The sequence below is a fragment of the Pristis pectinata genome, chromosome 1 (assembly GCF_009764475.1).
Source record: "Pristis pectinata isolate sPriPec2 chromosome 1, sPriPec2.1.pri, whole genome shotgun sequence".
Lineage (NCBI taxonomy): Eukaryota > Metazoa > Chordata > Chondrichthyes > Rhinopristiformes > Pristidae > Pristis > Pristis pectinata.
In genome coordinates, this window is record NC_067405.1 from 44019442 (window position 1) to 44039348 (window position 19907).

Consider the following 19907-nt stretch of genomic DNA (forward strand, 5'->3'; position numbering starts at 1 on the left):
TAGGTTTGTGATTGGAGCTGGGGTCTGGTGTGCTTGTATATTTCCACTCTCTTTAAACTCAATGGGTTCAGTGGAAAAGTTACCATAGTATGGTGTAACATGTAAAATAAGTGAAATAAAAGCGTGTTTGGGGGTTCAGTAAAATCCAATCGACCTGAAATTCTGCTGGTCCAGTACCACCAACTCCCAAAAGGCCCAGATAATAGTTTTAAGAGTATTAACTATAACTGAATCTCATAAAAGGCCAAAAAACAAACTGCTGGAGGAACTCAGCGGGTCAGGCAGCACCTATGGATGGAAATGGACAGTCAACATTTTGGGTCAAGACTCTTCATCTGGACTTGCCTTTCTCCTGAGTTCCTTCAGTAGTTTGTTTTTTCGCCATTCCAGTTGGTTTGGGAAAGTTGCACATTGGGCCAAGTCAAGCTGATTGGCAGCTTCATTCATACTCAGATAAACATATTAGTCCAATATAAACTGGAGATCAAATACCAATGTATCTGACCTTCTGTTCCATTAATAGACCACAGAGTTGTAAAAAGATACAGTCAAGCTCAGAGGAAGACAAAGAAATGTGATGCGGCAATGGAAGATCATAAAGAACATTGATGCTTTGTTCTTCATATTAAAAAACCAAACCAGTTAAGTTCATTTAAAAATGCAGTTAGTTATTTCACGAGATGAGAATAATCCAACTGATTTCCACATAAATGGCCCATATTTCATATCCTCTGAAAAGCATTGGCACTTTGATCACTTTGCACTAAAATGGACTGTCTTTTTGTTTCTAATTGTGTTCTTTCTTGTAAAAACTATGTACAATTTATGTTTAATTTATATTTGTTCTTGTAAGTACTGCTTATATGAGGCTGTGCACCTGTGATGCTGCTGCAAGTAAGTTTTTCACGGCATCTGTGCATGCACGTACACGTGGATATGACAATAAACTCGATTTTGACTTTGACATCCCTTCTGAAGTGTGGTGCCCTGAACTCTGTAGAATGCACCACTGAAACTTAAATCAGAAATTATATGAAAGTTTACCATGAATCCTTTGCTTAAATTATTCAATGCCCTCACTTCCAGTATTTTTTTTTAATTTCCCCAATCAACTTGTTCCACCACATCAAAAATTTTTAAATATGTTCTCCAAGGTTCCTCTATTTATGCACCCACTCAAAATAGCATCAGCTAAAGCATCCACCATCCCCTGGACATGAATCTGAATGGATATGTATCTGAAATTGGTACTATCACATTCATAACATTTCTTCTATTTTTCTATTGTGTATTATGGTTAGTTTATTTAATATATTTTCAAATACAATTTATGTAACATCTATAGCATAACTAGAGAAACTGCATGCTCTTGCCCCACAGATCTTGAAAACCCAAAATCCACAAGATGGACTGTCCCAGCAGACCTACTGTCTCCACATGCTCTTGCTCAGAGGTCGAAAACCATCCCCCGGTGGATCTGCTCTCCCCTCCTCCCCCACACTTGCCTATCACCATCTCTTACCTGCATCTACCTATCACTACCTTGTGCTCACTCCACTTGCCCTCTTGTCTACCTATCATTGCTCTGCTTTTCTCTCCTATATATTGGGCTTCCCCTTTTCCTATCTTCAGTCCTGAAGAAGAGGCCTGACCCCAAATATTGACTGCCTGCCTTTCTCCACGGATACTGCCTGGCCTGCTGAGTTCCTCCAGCATCATAGTGTTTTCCACCTATAGCATAACCTTCTTCAATCTTCTCAGTATCAAAGGATTTAAAATTAGGTTAATTATTCACAAGTTGCCTTTAACAAATCTGTGCCTAATTAACTCATAATTCTAGGTGATCAAGTAGTTTCCCACCACATTAGTTGCCTGATTTGTAGTTATCTAGGTTTATTAGTTTCATTTTTTTTTAAATGTGATTATAACATTTGCATTTCTCTGCTACTCCTGAGGGGTGAAAGACTGGTCAGAGCTTCTGTTAACTTCAACTACACTTTCCTCATCAATTAATGATACATCCTATCTGGACTGAACAGTTTATTGCCTTATAACTTTTTACCTTGCTTTATCCTTTCCTATATCTCTATCCTTCCTTTCCCTATGACAACAAAAAAACTGTGCCTTTTATGAAGACAGATGAAAAACACTCATTCACCCTGACTCAGTGGGAATATTTAATTCCTTGTAGTTAATAGAACCCACCATTTTTCAACTATTCTTTTATTTAATATTTATATAAAAGAAGTTCTCAGTTATATTGCATGGAAACAGGCATTTCAGCTCAACTCATCCATGCCTAGAAATAGTCTAACTAAGCCAATCCCAGTTGCCTGCAATTGGCCCATATCCCTCCAAACTTTTGGCCCATATCCGATCCGTATTCTTGTCTAAATGACTCTTAAACGTTGTAAATGTATCCATCTCTAAGACTTCCTCTGGCAGTTCACTCCATATAACCACCATCCTGTGTGTGGAAAATGTTACCCTTCAGCTCCCCTTTAAATCTTTCCCCTCTCACCTTAAACCTATGCCCTCAAGTTTTACATGCCCCAACCCTGGGAGAAAGACTCTGACCATTCACCTTATGGCACCAAGATGGCGCCAGAGTATGGCGACTCGTTGCAAGCTGCTATCTGCAGATCTACTCATTACTTCTACTATAATAGTTTACTCTTATAAATTTAAATTCTGTGTCATTAAGTATTACTAACAATATTCTTTTAAATCTTCTTACAGGCCTGGCGATCTTCCGACCTCCAGGAATGACTGAGCAACTGACCTGACTCCCGGACCCACATGGAAATGACCAGCGAGGCTAAGACAGGCCCATCCACGTAGAAGCCTGTCAGGGTGAAGAGCCGACCCTACGGAGCCCCCACCACTGAGACCCGACTCCTGGACCCCACTGGAGCATGCGACACTGAGACCCAAGGACCCAGAGTGAAGACCCGACTAGCAGGAGTACCCGATGCCGACCCCCGTGTCCCAACCTATCCGAAGGCCTGACCAGTGGAGGCCGAGTCCCTACCCGACTCAAGGCCTGAACTGCAGGGATGCCAGGGCATGGCGCCAGGGCCCCTTCAGATCGGAAGCCCGACCCTATAGAGCACCCGGGGCCCCCCTAGACACCCCCACTTACCTGCTGGGACAGACCACTCCTCTTCAGTACGGGAACGACTTACCTCACAGGCCAGATGAATCCATTCCAGGTCTTCTAAGTCTGTTCACAAGCAGTCACTTACCTTCCAGTCCAGCTGAATCCACACCAGGTCTTCAAAGTCTGCCCAGAAGAAATCAGAGAAACAAAAGACTGCAGATGCTGGAATCTAGATGAAAAACACTATGATGCTGGAGGAACTCAGCAGGCCAGGCAGCATCCGTGGAAAAAAGCAGGTGGTCAACATTTCGGGTCAGGACCCTTCTTCAGGACTGAAGATAGGAAAAGGGGGAGCCCAACATATAGGAGGGAAAAGCAGAGCAGTGATAGGTGGATAAAAGAGGGGAGTTGGGGTGGGCACAAGGTGGTGACAGGTAGATGCAGGTAAGAGATAGTGATAGGCAGGTGTGGGAGAGGGGGGTAGAGCAGATCCACCGGGGGATGTGTCAAAGGTTAGGAGAGAAAGGAAGACAAAAGAGCGGGTTAGAAAAAAAGAGATAGGCTAAGAAGTGGAAGAAGAAAAGAGAAGCATGGTGGGGGGGTGCGGTTTGTGGGGAAGGAGGGGTGGGGATTACTTAAATTCAATGTTCATGCCGTTAGGCTGCAAGGTTCCAAGATGGAAAATGAGGTGCTGTTCCTCCATTTTGCGCTTGGAATTCTCCTGGAGGTGGAGGTGGAGGCGGCCAAGGACTGATATGTCAGTGATAGTGTGGGAGGGGGAGTTGAAGTGACTGACAATGGGGAGATGCAGATCGCGGTTACGGACAGAGTGCAGGCTTTCTGTGAAACGGTCACCTAGTCTGCATTTAGTCTCACCAATGTAGAGGAGGCCACACTTGAAGCACTGAATGCCGCAGATTAAGGGAGGTACAGGTGAATCTCTGTCTCACCTGAAAGGACCACTTGGGTCCCTAGATGGAGATGGTGTAGGGGCAGGTGATGCACCTATGGCGGGGGCAGTGGAAAGTTGCGGGATGGGTGGGGGGGGGAATGAAATAGGGAGTCGTAGAGAGAGCAGTCTCTGTAAAAGGCAGAAAGGGAAGGGGAAGACATGTTTGGTACTGGGGTCCCGTTGGAGATGGCAGAAGTGGCAGAGAATGTGTTGGATATGTCGGCTGGTGGGATGAAATGTGAGGACAAGGGGGACCCTATCCCTGTTGGGTCTGGGAGGGGTGGGGGTGAGAACGGAGGTGCAGATAATGACAGAGATATGGGTGCAAGCTCTCTTGACCACAGTCAGGGGGAAGCCCCAGTTAGAAAAGAAATTGGACATCTCGGATGTCCTGGAGTGGAAAGCCTCATCATGTGAGCAGATGTGGTGGAGGCGGAGAAATTGAGAAAAAGGGATAGCACGTTTTCAAGAGACAGGGTGGGAGGAGCTGTAATCGAGGTAGCTGTGGGTGTCAGTGGGTTTGTAGAAGATGTCGGTGGATAAGGAATCTCCTGAGACGCAGACGGAAAGATCGAGGAAGGAGCGAGAGGTGTCAGAGATAGTCCAAGTGAATTGGAGAGCAGGGTGAAAATTTGTGGTGAAATTTATGAAACTGTCAAGTTCTGCATGCGTACAAGAGGTGGCACCAATGCAGTCATCGATATAGCAGAGAAAGAGTTGAGGAATGGGGCCAGAGTAGGCTTAGAACAGGTATATAGGGACTCGACGTCCATGGTGAAGATGAGCTTGTGTGTGCCGGAGAACTGAAAGCTATGGAAGAGTTGGATAGCGTGTGATGTGTCATGGACGTAGGTGGGAAGGGATTAGACTGGGATGGGGGGGGGGGGGGGGATGGGACGGCAGGGTGGACAGGATAGTGTCCAGGTACAAGTATACACAGAGACAACAGGTCTGCTGGGACAGTCCATCTTATGGATCTTGGGGAGGAGATAGAAGCAGGCAGTCCTAGGTTATGGGACTATCATGTTGGTAACTGTGGGGGGGCGGGGGGGGGGGGGGGGTTGCTGAGGCTGGTGGGTAGATCTCCTGAGGTGATGAGGTCAGTGATGGTGCAGGAGATAATGTCCTGGTGGGGTCATGGTTCAGGGGTAGGTAGGAGGAAGTGTCTGAGAGTTGGTGTCCAGCTTCTGCAAGGTAGAGGTCAGTACGCCAGACTACCACAGCACCACCTTTGTCAGCTGGTTTGATGACAATGTCAGGGTTGGTGCAGAGGGAGTGGAGAGCAGAGTGTTTAGAAGGGGCAAGGTTGGAGTGAGTGAGGGAGGCAGAAAAGTCAAGATGGCTGATGTCATGCCGACAGTTGGCTATGACTAGGTCCAGGGAAGGTAACAGGCCCAGTGGGGTTGTTGAGGTGGAAGAAGAGGGCTGGAGGTGGGAGAACAGATCATTGGAAGGGGGAAGAGGACTCCTTACAGAAGGAGGCGGCACAGAGGCAAAGGCAGCAGAAAAAGAGCTCAGCATCGTGCCAGGCTCAGAATTTCTTGAGGTGGGGACGTAGAGGTACGAAGGTGAGGCCTTTGCTGAAAACAGACCGCTCAGCCTCAGAGAGGGGGAGGTCAGGGGGGGGATGGTAAAGACTCAGCAGGGGTTAGAGTTGGGGCTAGAAGAGGAAGGGAGGGGCAAGGGGGGGCTAGGCTGGTGAGAGGAAAGGGGTGAGAGGGGCTGGGGGTGGTAAAGAAGTGAAGACTGCAATATTGGAGCTGGATGTCAGGGATGGAACAAGAGGGGGAGCAGAAGGAGAGGTCAGGGTAGGGGGAGGGGATAAGGGGGGGGTGGGGGGTGCAGGGAATGAGCTGGTGGAGGTGCAAGGTGTGAATCCACTGCAGGTCTTCCCTTAAGCAATCACTTACCAGATAGCTCAGCTCCAGGACTTCCAGGACCAACAAGTCACAGCCACTTACCTCTGAAGCATGGTAAGATGGCTGGACTGCAGGCGATGCTGAAACAGAATGGGTACAAGACCCCCCCTCCCCCAGCATAATTCTAGCTAACGTCCAGGCCATTGAGAACAAAGTTGATCAGCTAAGGGCAAGACTGACCTATCAAAGAGAACTGAGAGACTGCTGTGTGCTGTGTCTCACCAAAGCATGGCTTACACCTGCTTCACCTGACTGTGCCATACAACCTGAGGGCTTCTTAATCCACCGAATGGACCATACAGCATCCTTGGGCAAAGTTAGAGGTGGAGGGGTCTGCTTCTTAATCAATAACTCGTGGTGCTTGGACATGACGATTCTGACAAGCTCCTGCTCACCCAACCTGGAATATCTAACAGTGAAGTGTCGACATACTACCTGCTACGGGAGTTCACTTCAGCTCTCCTGATGGCAGTCTACATCCCACCCCAGACAGATATGAAGTCTGCACTCAATGAACTATACTGTGGTCAACAGCCTTGAAACAGGATACCCTGAGGCCCTCTTCATCATTCCAGGTGACTTCAAGAAGGCCAACCTCAAGAGTGTGTTATCAAAGTACTACCAGCACCTCTCCTGTCCCACCAGGGGCCCCTAACACCCTTGATCATTGCTATACAACCAAAGATGCCTTCCGAGCTACCCCTCACCTGGTAAATCAGACCACCAGGCTGTGCTCCTTCTCTCTGCATACAAATAGAAACTGAAACAGGAGGATCCAGTACAGAAAGTTGTGCAATGCTGGTCTGAGGAAATAGATGAGCTTCTACACAACTGCTTTGAGTCAGTGGACTGGTCCACGTTCAAAGACTCAGCTGCCAGCCTTGATGAGTATGTTACCACCATCATGGACTTTATCAGCAAGTGTGTTGAGAACTGTGTAATAGACAATACAGGTGTTCCCAAACCGGAAACGATAGATGAACTGGGAGATCCACTCCCTACTGAAGTCGAGGACTGCTGCATTCCAATCAGGTGACCCTGACCTTTACAAGAAATCAAGATATGACCTCAGTAAAGCTATCAGAGATGCCAAGAGACAATACCAGTTCAAAACTGAGTCCCAGGCCAGCCGTCAGTTATGGCAGGGGTTACATGCTAAAACGGGCGACAAAACGAAGTCAGGCAGCATAGTCAACAACAGCGTATTCCTTCCTGATGAGCTTAACACATTCTACGCACGTTTTGAACAGAAAGGGATTAGTTTGTCACCACGCACCCCGACAGCCTCCAATGCAACTGAACCCATGGTTCAGAGGAAAGCATCTGGCCTGGATGGTGTCCCTGGCCGTGTCCTCAGATATTGTGCTGATCAGTTGGTGGGGGTATTTGCAGACATATTTAACCTCTCCCTGCTTCAATCTCAGGTTCCCACCTGTTTTAAGAAGACCACTATCATCCCAGTACCTCAGTAAAACAAGGTAACATGCCTTAATGACTACCGAACGGTGGCTCTGACATCCACCATCATGAAGTGCTTTGAGAGGCTGGTCATAGCACACACTAACTCCAGCTTCCCAGAAAACCTCAACCCACTGCAATTCGCTTACCACCAAAACAGGTCTACAGTGGATACCATCTCCCTAGCCCTACACTCATCTCTGGAGCATCTGGACAGTAAAGACACCTATGTTAGACTATTGTTTATTGACTAGAGCTCCACCTTCAATACTATAATTCCAAGCAAACTCATCACCAAACTCCAAGACCTGGGAATCAACACCTCTCTCTGCAACTGGATCCTTGACTTTCTGACTAACAGACCACAGTCAGTGAGGATAGGCAGCAACACCTCCGGCACGATTATTCTCAACACTGGTGCCCCACAAGACTGCATCCTCAGCCCTCTACACTGCTCCCTATATACTCATGACTGTGTGGCCAGCTTCTGCTCAAACTCCATCTACAAGTTTGCAGAGTGTACTGGGCCGTATCTCAAATAACGATGAGTCAGAGTACAGGAAGGAGATAGAGAGATTAGTGAGCTGGTGTCATGACAACAACCTTTCCCTCAACGTCAGCAAAACAAAAGAGCTGGTCATTGACTTCAGGAAAGAGGGCAGTGTAATGCACCTGTCTACATCAATGGTGCTGAGGTCGAGAGCTTCAAGTTCCTAGGAGTGAACATCACCAATAGCCTGTCCTGGTCCAACCACGTAGACGCCATGGCCAAGAAAACTCACCAGCGCCTCTACTTCCTCAGTAGGCTAAAGAAATATGGCATGTCCCCTTTGACATTCACCAACTTTTATCGATGCCCCATGGAAAGCATCCTGTCTGGATGCATCATGGCTTAGTATGGCAGCTGGTCTGCCGAGGACCACAAGAAACTGTAGAGAGTTGTGGACACAGCCCAGCACGTCATGGAAACCAGCCTCTCCTCCACAGACTCTATAACCTCTCGCTGCCTTGGTGAAGCAGCCAGCATAATCAAAAGACCCCACCCACCTGGGTCATTCTCTTTTCCCCTCTCCCATCAGGCAGAAGATACAGGAGCCTGAGGGAACATACCACCAGGCTCAAGGACAGCTCCTATCCCACTGTTATAAGACTATTGAATGGTTCCCTTATATGATGAGATAGACTCTTAACCTCACAATCTACTTTGTTATGACCTTGCACCTTATTGTCTACCTGCACTGCACTTCCTCTGGAGCTGTGACACTTTACTCTGTATTCTGTTGTTGTTTTTACCCTGTACTACCTCAATGCACTGTATAATGAACTGATCTGTACAAACAGTATGCAAGACAAGTTATTCACTGTACCTCAGTACAAGTGACAATATTAAACCAATACCAATCTATAACCTTCATGATTTTATAGACTTCCATAAGGTCACCCCTCAGCCTCCTACGCTCCAGGGAAAAAAGCCCCAACATATCCAGTCTCCTTACGACTCAAGCTCTCTAGTCCTGGTAACATCCTTGTGAATCTCTTCTGCACCCTTTCGAGCTTAATGACATCCTTCCTATGGGTAGGCCCCTTCCACCAAGCCAATTTCATATCCAATTGGTTTGTGGAAGGAGTCTACCTACAGAGAGGATACCATACGGGACCTTGTCTACATGGACTTTTAGCAAGCCTTTGACAATGTCTACCACCCTGCCCTTTTCAATCCTCTTGGTTACCCCTTCCCACACACAAAGCCATGTTGATTATATCTATTCTGTCCTTGCCTTTCCAAATACAGGTAGTTCCTGTTTCTCAGAAACCGCTCCAGTAACTTTCTCACCACTGATGCTTGGCTCACCGGCCTGTAGTCCCCTAGTTTATCCTTGCAGCCCTTCTTAAATAAAGGGACAACATTAACCACCCTCACATGATGATATCTCACAAGTGACCATGATACAAATATCTCTGCCAGGGCCCCAGCAATTTCTTCCATGGCTTTCTACAATGTTGTAGGATACACTTGGTCAGGGCCCAGAGATTTATCCACCTTTGTGTGCCTTAAGAGCTCCAGCTCACCCTCTTTTATAATGTGAATATATTTCAAGACATCACTTTTGTCTTCCCTGAATTTCCTAGCTTTCACAACCTTCCCCAGGGTAAATACAGGCGAGAAATATTAACTTAAGATCTCCTGTGGCTCCACATATGGATGGCCACTTTCATACTTGAATGGACCTATTCCCTTTTGCTCTTAATATACTTCTGGAATCTCTTTGCATTCTCCTTTACCTTATCTGCAAAAGCTATCTTACATGCTTTTTTTGCCTTCCTGAATTCCCTCCCTTATGCTCCTGAAGAGATTCGCTCAAACCCAGCTACCTATACCAGACATATGCCTCCTTTTTCCTAACCAGAACCTCAATATCCCTCGTCAACCAGGGCTCCCTAATCCTGCCAGCCTTGCCCTTCACTCCAAATGGAACATGCTATCCCTGAGCTCTCACATTCTCACTTTTTAAAAAAAAACCTCCCATTTGCCAGACATCTCTTTACCTGCAAAAAGCCTCTCCCAGTCAAATTTTACAAGTTCTTCTCTAATGCCATAAAAATTAGCCTTGCCCCAGTTTAGGTGTTTAACTTATGGACCAGTCCTATCCATATCCTTACCCATGTTAAAACAAATAGAATTATGGTCACTGGTCCCAAATTGCTCCCCAAATGACGCTTCAGTCACTTGACCTATCTTATTTCCCAAATAGTCCAGTATTGCCCTCTCTCTGATAAGACTATCCACATATTGCTTGAGAAAACTTTCCTGGACACACTTAACAAATTCTGCCCCATCCAAGCCCTTCACAATATGACAGTCCCAGTCAATACTAGGGAAGTTAAAACCACCTACTATTGCTATCTGCAATCTCCCTACATGTTTGCTCCTCTAATTCCCACTGACTTTTGGGGGGGGGGGGCGGAGTCTATAGTACAGTCCCATCAAAATGATCACCCCCTTCTTATTTCTCAGTTCCACCCATATGGCCTCAATGGAAGATGCCCCAGAAATATCCTGAGTATTGCCATGATGTTCTCCCTAATCTAAACCACAACTCCCAACTCTTCTCTTACCTCCACCTCAATCACAACTGCAGGATCTGTTACCCCGGAACATTGTTCAAGAAGAATACCAACGAAGATGAGAAAAAAAATCATGACCAGCCAGCTCTTAGACTTGTCATAGATTTAAACAAGTGGTAATCCATGAAGCTTTACCTGAAAATTTCATTCTGAAGATTTGTTTTCTAGTAACAGATATCCTTTTCCATACAAGATGTATCTTTCCAGATATGAATCATGTTGCAGCTATTCTACTGATGTAAAGAAAATTCTGCAAAAGCTCAGACTGCATCATCACTCTGAAGCTGGAAATCTAATAACTGTTGATCTAAAATTTTGACAAATAAAAATATTAAATGAAAGTGGAATAGAAACACAAAGTAGTTTTTGATTAGGCTCATGGGTCTGAATGGTAATGTGCTGTTCACGTCAGGGAATGGAGTCAGAGAGAAGATATTGTGGACAAGATGTTATGAAAAGGAAAGCCTCCAGGACTGGTTGCAGGGGAGTTAAAAATTGGAGGGGGGTACAGGGCACAAATGAGCACAACAAAGGAAAAGAAGTAAGGAAAAAGCAGGGGAATGGGCTGGAGGGTGAGAGGGAAGCAAGAGGAACATTAAACGAAGTAGGTGCTGTTAAATTGCTGGAGATATCCAGATCACATTTATCTGCACTCATCATCTTAAAACTTAATGCGCAACCATTTAAAAAAAACTCTTCCCCTTTCATCTTTTTGGGATGAGATGAAAAGCAGAAAGAAAGTACAAGGGGGAAACAGAAGCTTATAAAAATGCTTGAATCACACATGCAGTGAAAATAATCCTATTGTCATACATAGACTTCACCTAAATAACTTTATCTTGACCCTCTCATTCACTGCTGCCATTTTCCAACAAATGGCATCTTTAATAATACATAAAACATTGATTTAGTAGGAAAAAATTATGATACCACCTCAATCTTGGTTACTGTGATCCAACCATTAATTGTATTTCATTACATTTTATTAGATTTCATTTCTTCCTTGGTTTTCCTTCCAACTGCTCTTCAATGTTCTACTAGTCCAGCAGAGCTATTTGTATACACAGCTCAGTCATCATGTTTTTTCGAGTCACCATGAAAAAATTTTGCCGGCTCACGGTCCACCGTCCACAGCTTTCTGATTCCACTGGACACCTGTCCAGTTTCTCCACTAATGTTCTGGCTCTCAAACGGTTCTCTGTTCACAAAGGACTACAAGCTTGAATAATGAATGAGAAATACTCCAAGTAACTTCACAGAATCTTGAATTGAAACTTCACCTTCCCATTTGGCCTCAAACTATTGTTTCTGTCTTTTGCCATCAACATCCACTCCCTTCCAACTTCCTCCCCACCCCCATTCCCCTGCGTCTGCAACTGGCAACTCTGCTTCAGTCACCCTCTTTGCAACATATTCTCCAAGCTTCTCTGCTTCTAACATTCCTCTTTTCCTCACGCTACAAGCTCTTACTCAGCCCAAGAATTAAATATTTGGCATCTATATCTTTGATTACACCTCTGGATTGCCATGGCACATTTTTGTTTACATTTTAATAAAGGTTACATATATTCGAACTTTACTCCCAATTAGAAATTTTAGTTTTTGCTAAAACAACTCAGCTACAGTGGCTTTTTCCCCCCTTTCTTGCACCTTTCCATTTATATTACTATAAAGACAAAGGTTTCCACAATCACCAAGACTGCTTTCAATGACAAAGGCTCTGCATCCATAAGAAACAATAACCGATCAGAAAATAAGATAATCCACCTTTCTTTATGGAAACAGTGTGCAAGGAATCAGCAACTAGTAAATCAGCCATATCATCTGGAGCAACAGTAAGCAGGCAACATTAGAGAACTATAGCTCTCTGGGAACCATAACTAGTATTTTACATTTTACAGCAGTTGTTATTTTAAAAACAGTGAACGTCAACTAGCCCATAGAAAGACAAAGACTTTCATATTTAGTACTTAACACAAAGGTGGGGGGTGGAAAACAGCTCTCAGACTAAAAGAAAAGCTGGCAAATTTAAAAATCTTAAGGTCAATTACAATCTGAAGTCACTAGAAGATACAATATATTTTCCAGAATTGTTAAAACATACAACACAGAACAGTATAACACAGGAATAGGTTCTTCAGCCCACGATGTCTGCACTGAACATGATGCCAAATTAAACTACATCTCTTCTGCCCATACGTAATTCATATTCCTCCATTCCCTGTATATTCACGTGTCTATCTAAAAGCCTCTTAAATGCCAGCACTGTATCTGCTTCCACCACTACCCCGGCAGCCTATTCCAGGCACCTACCAGTCTCCGTGTAAAGAAAAACCTGCCCTGCACATCTCCTTTAAATTTTCCCCCTCTCACCTTAAATGCATGTCCTCTACTATTTGACATTTCTACCCTGGGAAAAAGAAGATTCTTACTATCTAATTTTATGAACTTCTATCAGGTCTCCCCTCAGCCTCTGACGCTCCGGAGACAACAAACCCAGTTTGTCCAACTTCTTCTTGTAGCTCATACTCTCTAATCCAGTCAGCATCCTGGTAAATCTCCTTTGTACCCTTTCCAAAGCCCCCACATCCTTTCTGTAATGGGTCAACCAGAATTGCGCACAATACTCCAAGTGAGGCCTAGCTCAAGTTTTATACAACTGCAACATGACTTCATTACTCTTATAGTAAATTACCTGGCAAATAAAGGCAAGCATACCATACCATACGTCTTCTTTACTACCCTATCTACCTGCATGGCCACTTTCAGAGAACTGTGGACTTGGACCCCAAGATCCCTCTGTGCATCAATACTGTTAAAGGTCCTGCCATTAACTGTATACTTTCCCCTTACATTTGACCTCCCGTGCATCTTTATCTTCTGGATCAGCCTACCATGAAAGACCTTGTCAAAGCCCTAACTAAAATAGACAAGATCCACAGCTTCTTATCCACCTTGCTACCTAGCTCAAAAAATTCTAGCACTGAAAAATTTTTTTGAGGTGGTGACCAAGGTGAATAAGGGTAGGGCAGTGGATCTTGTCTATTTAACAGCAGCTGAAAAAAAACTATAATAACAATCTGAAATTAATACAAGTACATAAGAATATGATTGGTCTCTAGCTGACCACTTTCAGTAAATTCTTCTTGAAAATGAAGGTTTGGATTTTACTTCCTAAATAATAGTGTATTTTCAATAGCTCAAACACCTGACTAAAAGCCAGCCAATCATCATTCTTCACTAATTAACGGGACCTTGCAGTCAATCAGTATTTTTCATATACTATCTTTCAACAAGCTCACACCACATAGATAATTTAGAACAAATTCCTACATGGCCTGAACAGTCCCTACACGAGTCATTTACAGATGCTTGAAAACTTCCTAAAAATACAACTTGAGCACTTTACTCCATTCTTGCACATCACATGCGCATTAGTGACATAATAGAATTTCAACAATCCACATCAATATTTTTGAGATTTGCGAATTATAAATGCAAATAATTATAAAAATCTTTCAGTAAATTACCAAGTTAATAATTTTCAAACAAGTTTACAAACCAGACTTACAAAAGTCACCAGAGCTGAGATCTTTGTATATCTGGTGATTACCCAGAACTCTTGTCAGGATGGATCGCATTGCCCCTCCCATTTTGGTCAGATCTTCTAAAAGAGAAATTAGAGGTTCCATCTGTTGGAGTGTCTTCTGGAGGTCTCTCTCGGTTGCTGGATCAGAAACTAAAGAAGGAATAAACAAGATATTTTGAAAAATAAATTAATATGCATGTCATGGTACAGCCATAAAAAACAAGCAATTTGACCAACAAATCTGTGCAAATAGATTAATGCATAAGGTAATACAATAAAGCTCTGATAATCCAGCACCCTTGGGACTTTAGTAGTGCCGAACAGATCTTCCAGACTATTGGATATTAACAGACCGCAATCAGTGAGGATAGGCAGCAATACCTCCGGCACGATCATTCTCAACACTGGTGCCCCACAAGGCTGCATCCTCAGCCCTCTACTCTACTCCCTATACACACACGACTGTGTGGCCAGATTCTGCTCTAACTCCATCTACAAGTTTGCAGATGATACCACCGTTGTAGGCCATGTCTCAAACAGCGATGAGTCGGAGTAGAGGAAGGAGATAGAGAGCTTAGTGGAATGGTGCCATGACAACAACCTTTCCCTCAACGTCAACAAAAGAGCTGGTCATTGACTTCAGGAAAGGGGGCAGTGTACATGCACCCATCTACATCAATGGTGCTGAGGTCGAGAGCTTCAAGTTCCTGGGTGTGATCACCAACAGCCTGTCCTGGTCAAATCACATAGATGCCACGGCCAAGAAAGCTCACCAGCGCCTCTACTTCCTCAGGAGGCTAAAGAAATTTGGTTTGTCTCCTTTGACTCTCACCAACTTCTACCGATGCACCATAGAAAGCATCCTATCTGGATGTATCACAGCTTAGTACAGCAACTGCTCTGCCCAGGACTGCAAGAAGCTGCAGAGAGTTGTGGACACAGCCCAGCGCATCACGGACACCAGCCCACCCTCCTTGGACTCTGTCTTTAGTTCTCGTTGTTTTGGTGTAGCAGCCAGCATAATCAAAGACCCCACCCACCCGGGACATTCTCTCTTCTCTCCTCTTCCATTGGGTAGAAGATACAGGTGCCTGAGGGCACGTACCACCAGACTTAAGGACAGCTTCTACCCCCTTATACAATAAGATGGACTACGACCTCACGATCTACCTTGTTGTGACCTTGCACCTTATTGCACTGCACTTTCTCTGTAGCTGTGACACTTTACTCTGTACTGTTATTGTTTTTACCTGTACTGCATTAATGCACTTTGTACTAACTCAATGTAACTGCACTGTGTAATGAATTGACCTGTACAATTGGTTTGTAAGACAAGCTTTTCACTATACCTCGGTACAAGTGACAATAATAAACCAATACCAATGTTAATTACCAAACACACTTTTATTTCTTTATTTTTTAGATGTTACACACTAGTTTAATAAATATTCCAGTCAACGCAGTGAGTTTAAAAGGGACCGGGAAACTTACAAACTCTCCACACCCTAGCTCTGGCTGCAAACCAATCCATGCTGCCGACTCCTGGTGTTCCAGACCCCAACCACACACACACCTCCAATGGTCCAGACCCCGGCCCCAGCCGCACTTTAAACTTCTAGCTCTAGCCACACATATTGCCTGCATTATGGACACCTGGCTCATATCCTGGAGTAATGAGTGAGCCAGATGCTCAATCATCAGGACTTCCAAACAATTGGACACAGGATTATTGGAGTTTCACAGTAAATCAAGAAGTTCATTTTTTGCAATGCACTTTCCTGGAAACATGACTGCTATTTGAGAAGGGAACAGTTTGCATAGAATTCACAACCAACGTCCAGTCAGCACAGATCAGCAATCTGTGCTGCTGATCTGTGCTGACTGGACGTTGATTGTGAATTCTATGCAAACTGTTCACTTTTCAAATAGCAGTCAAGTTTCCAGGAAAGTGTACTGCAAAAAATGAACTCAAAGTTTTTCTTTCTTTCTACAAATGAGAGGCAATTGCTGTGGTATGCCATTAGAAATACTGTTAACTTTTGAGATTTAAGTCTTTATTCTCCTATTGCACAAGAAATTAAAACAAAATATTCAATGACTACACCCAGATGCGTCCACAGATACATTTTGAAATTAGGAAGCCTAGCTTCTTTCTTTTTCCCAGACAATAGACATATAGGTAGTTGCATTGTATAACAGAGATCAACAAATTCAGAACTCTCCAAAATGTATTATGACTTCAACATAGTACATTGATCCACATGTGATTTTAGTCTATAACGTTTATAAAGGACATTAAGCAATTAAGATAAAAAATATTTATGACTACTACAATGCATTTTTCTTTTAGACATTGCTATTTTGCTGTATTATTTTAAAAACCATACCCAAAATATTTCACCCATGGCAGTTTTTATCCTACATATACTAGGTGGTGTAGGATGAAGAAAAGAAGTTGCAAACTTATCTCATCATCTGCTCCCCCTTGAATAATAGCCATAAGGATGGTCAATGAATTCCATATCACAATAACCAAATAATCATCAAATCATTTCCAAATAATAGATCATAAGATCCAGGAGCTACAAATACGAGAGATTCTTGGATTGGCAACTCCACAAATCCTGAAGGTGTAGCGGCTAGCTACACTACTAGAGAATAAAGACACGGAGTCTGTTGCTTGGAGTCAGAAGTCGATTGCTCGACAGGGGCGTGGTGCGCCTTTTAATACCAAAACTCTTCCCGCACTGATGTCACGCGCGGGTCACCTGACCCTCCCTCGCGCGAGCTTTCCTAGCCCAACGATGGAGAAGAGAGCCCCGCGCCATCTTGGGTCGGGGCCTCAGACGATGCTCGCGATCTTGGGAGCCGGTTCAATACCAGTAAGGTGAGTCGCCACATAACACACCCCCACCACCTTCCCCCCCCACCCCAAGAACCGGCAATACTGTCGTGAAGGCCAGAATTAAATAAACTATGACTTGGGTGGCCTGCCCCTGCGTCGCGCTCGCTGGACCACTACCGGTTGGTCCAGGCCTAAATGAGCCGGCTTCAGCCGGTCAATCGTAAAAACCTCCTCGCGCCCCCCAATGTCCAGCACAAACGTAAACCCATTGTTCTTGACGACCCGGAATGGCCCTTCGTACAGCCGCCGCAGCGGTGTTCGGTGCACACCTCTCCTGACAAAGACAAACTTACAGTCTCGGAGGGACGTCGGCATACAGGTCAGGGCCTGTCCGTGTCACGAGGTGAGTATCGGGGCCAGGTTGCCAAGCCGCTCGCGCAGCCGGTCAAGCATCGCAGCAGGTTCTTCCTCTGGCCCCCAAGGGGCTGATAGGAACTCACCCGGGATGACCAAGGGCATTCCGTAGACCATCTCCGCGGACGAGACATGCAGGTCCTCTTTTGGCGCAGTACGTATCCCCAGCAGGACCCAGGGGAGTTAGTCTACCCAGTTGGGCCCCTTAAGGCGGGCCATGAGTGCCGAATTCAGGTGTCAATGGAACCTCTCCACCAGCCCATTGGATTGCGGATGATAGGCGGTGGTGAGGTGGATCTGGGAACCCCACAAGTCGGCAGCGGCGGCAGACCACAGGCCGGAGGTGAATTGAGCTCCCGTCTGAGGCGATATGGGCCGGTACACCGAAACGGGCCACCCAAGTTGACAAAAGGGCCCGTGCGCAGGACTAGGTGGAGGTGTCCGCGAGGGGAATGGCTTCGGGCCAGCAGGTAAAGTGGTCGACAATCATGAGGAGGTACCGCGCTCCTCGGGAGACTGGGAGGGGACCGACCAGGTCGACATGGATATGGTCGAACCTCTGGCGGGTAGGTTGAAAGTCCTGCAGAGGGGCCTTGAAATGCTGCTGTACTTTCGAGGTTTGGCAGTGTGTGCAGGACCGGGCCCATTCAGAAACCTGTTTACACAGGCCATGCCAGACGAACTTGTCGGACACCATCCAGACAATAGTCTGGATGGATGGGTGTGCCAGGCTGTGGATGGAATCAAACACCTGTCGATGCCAGGCAGCTGGAATGATGGGGCAGGGTTTACCGGTGGAGATATCGCAGAGCAGGGTGCGCTCACCGGGACCTACCAGTAGGTCTTGCTGTTGCAGACCCGAGACTGTGGTGCGAAAGCTGGGCATCTCCATGTCCGTTTGTTATGCCTCCGCCAAGGCGCCGAAATCCACCCCCGAGAAAAAACTTGGATGGTGGGCTGTGAAAGTGCATCCGCGACCACATTCTTTTTCCCAGACAGATGGCGGACGTCAGTGGTGTACTCTGAGATGTACGATAAGTGCCGCTGCTGCCATGCTGACCAGGGATCTGAGACCTTGTTGAAAGCAAAGGTCAACGGCTTGTGGTCGGTGAAAGCTGTAGACGGCCTGCCCTCTAAGAAGTATCAGAAGTGTCTGATGGCCAGGTACAACACCAAAAGCTCGCGGTTGAAGGCGCTATATTTAAGCTCTGGTGGTTGAAGGTGTCCGCTGAAGAATGCCAGCAGTTGCCAACGCCCTTCGATGAGCTGCTCTAGAACGCCTCCGACCGCTGTGCTGGAGGTGTCGACCGTGAGGGCAGTCGGGACGTCCATACAAGGATGCACCAACATGACCGCGTCCGCCAAGGCCTGCTTGGTTTTGACGAACGCGGTGTCAGCCTCCTCTGACCAAACAACGTCCTTGCTTCCGCCTGACAAGAGAGCGAACAACGGGCGCGTGATGCAGGCCGCGGATGGTAGGAACTGGTGATAAAAGTTTACCATACCAAGAAATTCCTGCAGGTCCTTGATGGAGGTGGGTCTGGCGAAGTGGCGGACGGCGTCGACTTTTGCAGGCAGGGGCGAGGCACTGTGTTTGTCATCCGATGGCCCAGGAAATCGATTGTCTCGAGCCCGAAGTGGCATTTGGCTGGGTTGATGGTCAGGCCGAAATCCCTCAGGTAAGAACTGAGTTGGCGGAGGTGCGTGAGATGTTCCTGGCAGCTGCTGCTGGCGATCAAGATGTCGTCGAGGTATATGAAGACGAAGTCAAGGTCGCGCCTGACCGCGTCCATCAGTCGTTGGAAGGACTGAGCAGCATTCTTGAGGCCAAAGGGCATCCGGACAAATTCAAAGAGGCCGAAAGGTGTGATCAACGCCGTCTTTGGAATGTCGTCCGGATGCACCGGGATCTGGTGATAGCCGCGGATGAGGTCGACCTTGGAAAAACCCGTGCAGGTTGGCAGCGAAGTCCTGAATATGCGGCACGGGGTACCGGTCAAGGGTAGTTATGTCATTCAGGTGTCGGTAATTGCCGCTGGGTTGCCAGCCTCCGGCTGCCTTGGGAACCACGTGTAGTGGAGAGGCCCATGGGCTGTCCGACCTGCAGATGATCCCCAACTCCTCCATCCGCTTGAATTCCTCCTTCACGAGGTGGAGCTTGTCCGGGGGTAGCCATCAGGCACAGGCGTGGAGGGGTGGGATCTGGGTGGGGATGTGATGCTGGACGCCGTGCTTGGGCAAAGTGGTGGAGAACTGGGGCGTTAGTACAGATGGGAACTCTGCCAGGACCCTGGCAAACTTGTTGGTCGACATGGTGACGGAATCGAGGTGTGGGGCCGGTAGCTTGGCCTCACCCAACGAGAACGTTTGGAAGGTCCTGGCATGCACCAAACGCTTACCTCGCAGGTCAACCAGCAGACTGTTGGCACGAAGGAAATCTGCCCCGAGGAGTGTTTGCGCAACGGCAGCCAGGATGAATTTCCAAGTAAAGTTGCTGGTGCCAA

General features: G+C 46.2%; 1 protein-coding gene across 1 annotated transcript in view; it reads right to left on the reverse strand.

Moving 5' to 3' along the window:
• ubr3 (ubiquitin protein ligase E3 component n-recognin 3) overlaps positions 1–19907 on the reverse strand; it is a 202964-nt gene that overhangs the window by 169506 nt on the left and 13551 nt on the right. Inside the window, 1 exon segment of the mRNA XM_052029328.1 lies at positions 14127–14294. Within this exon segment, the coding sequence (XP_051885288.1) occupies positions 14127–14294 (168 nt within the window).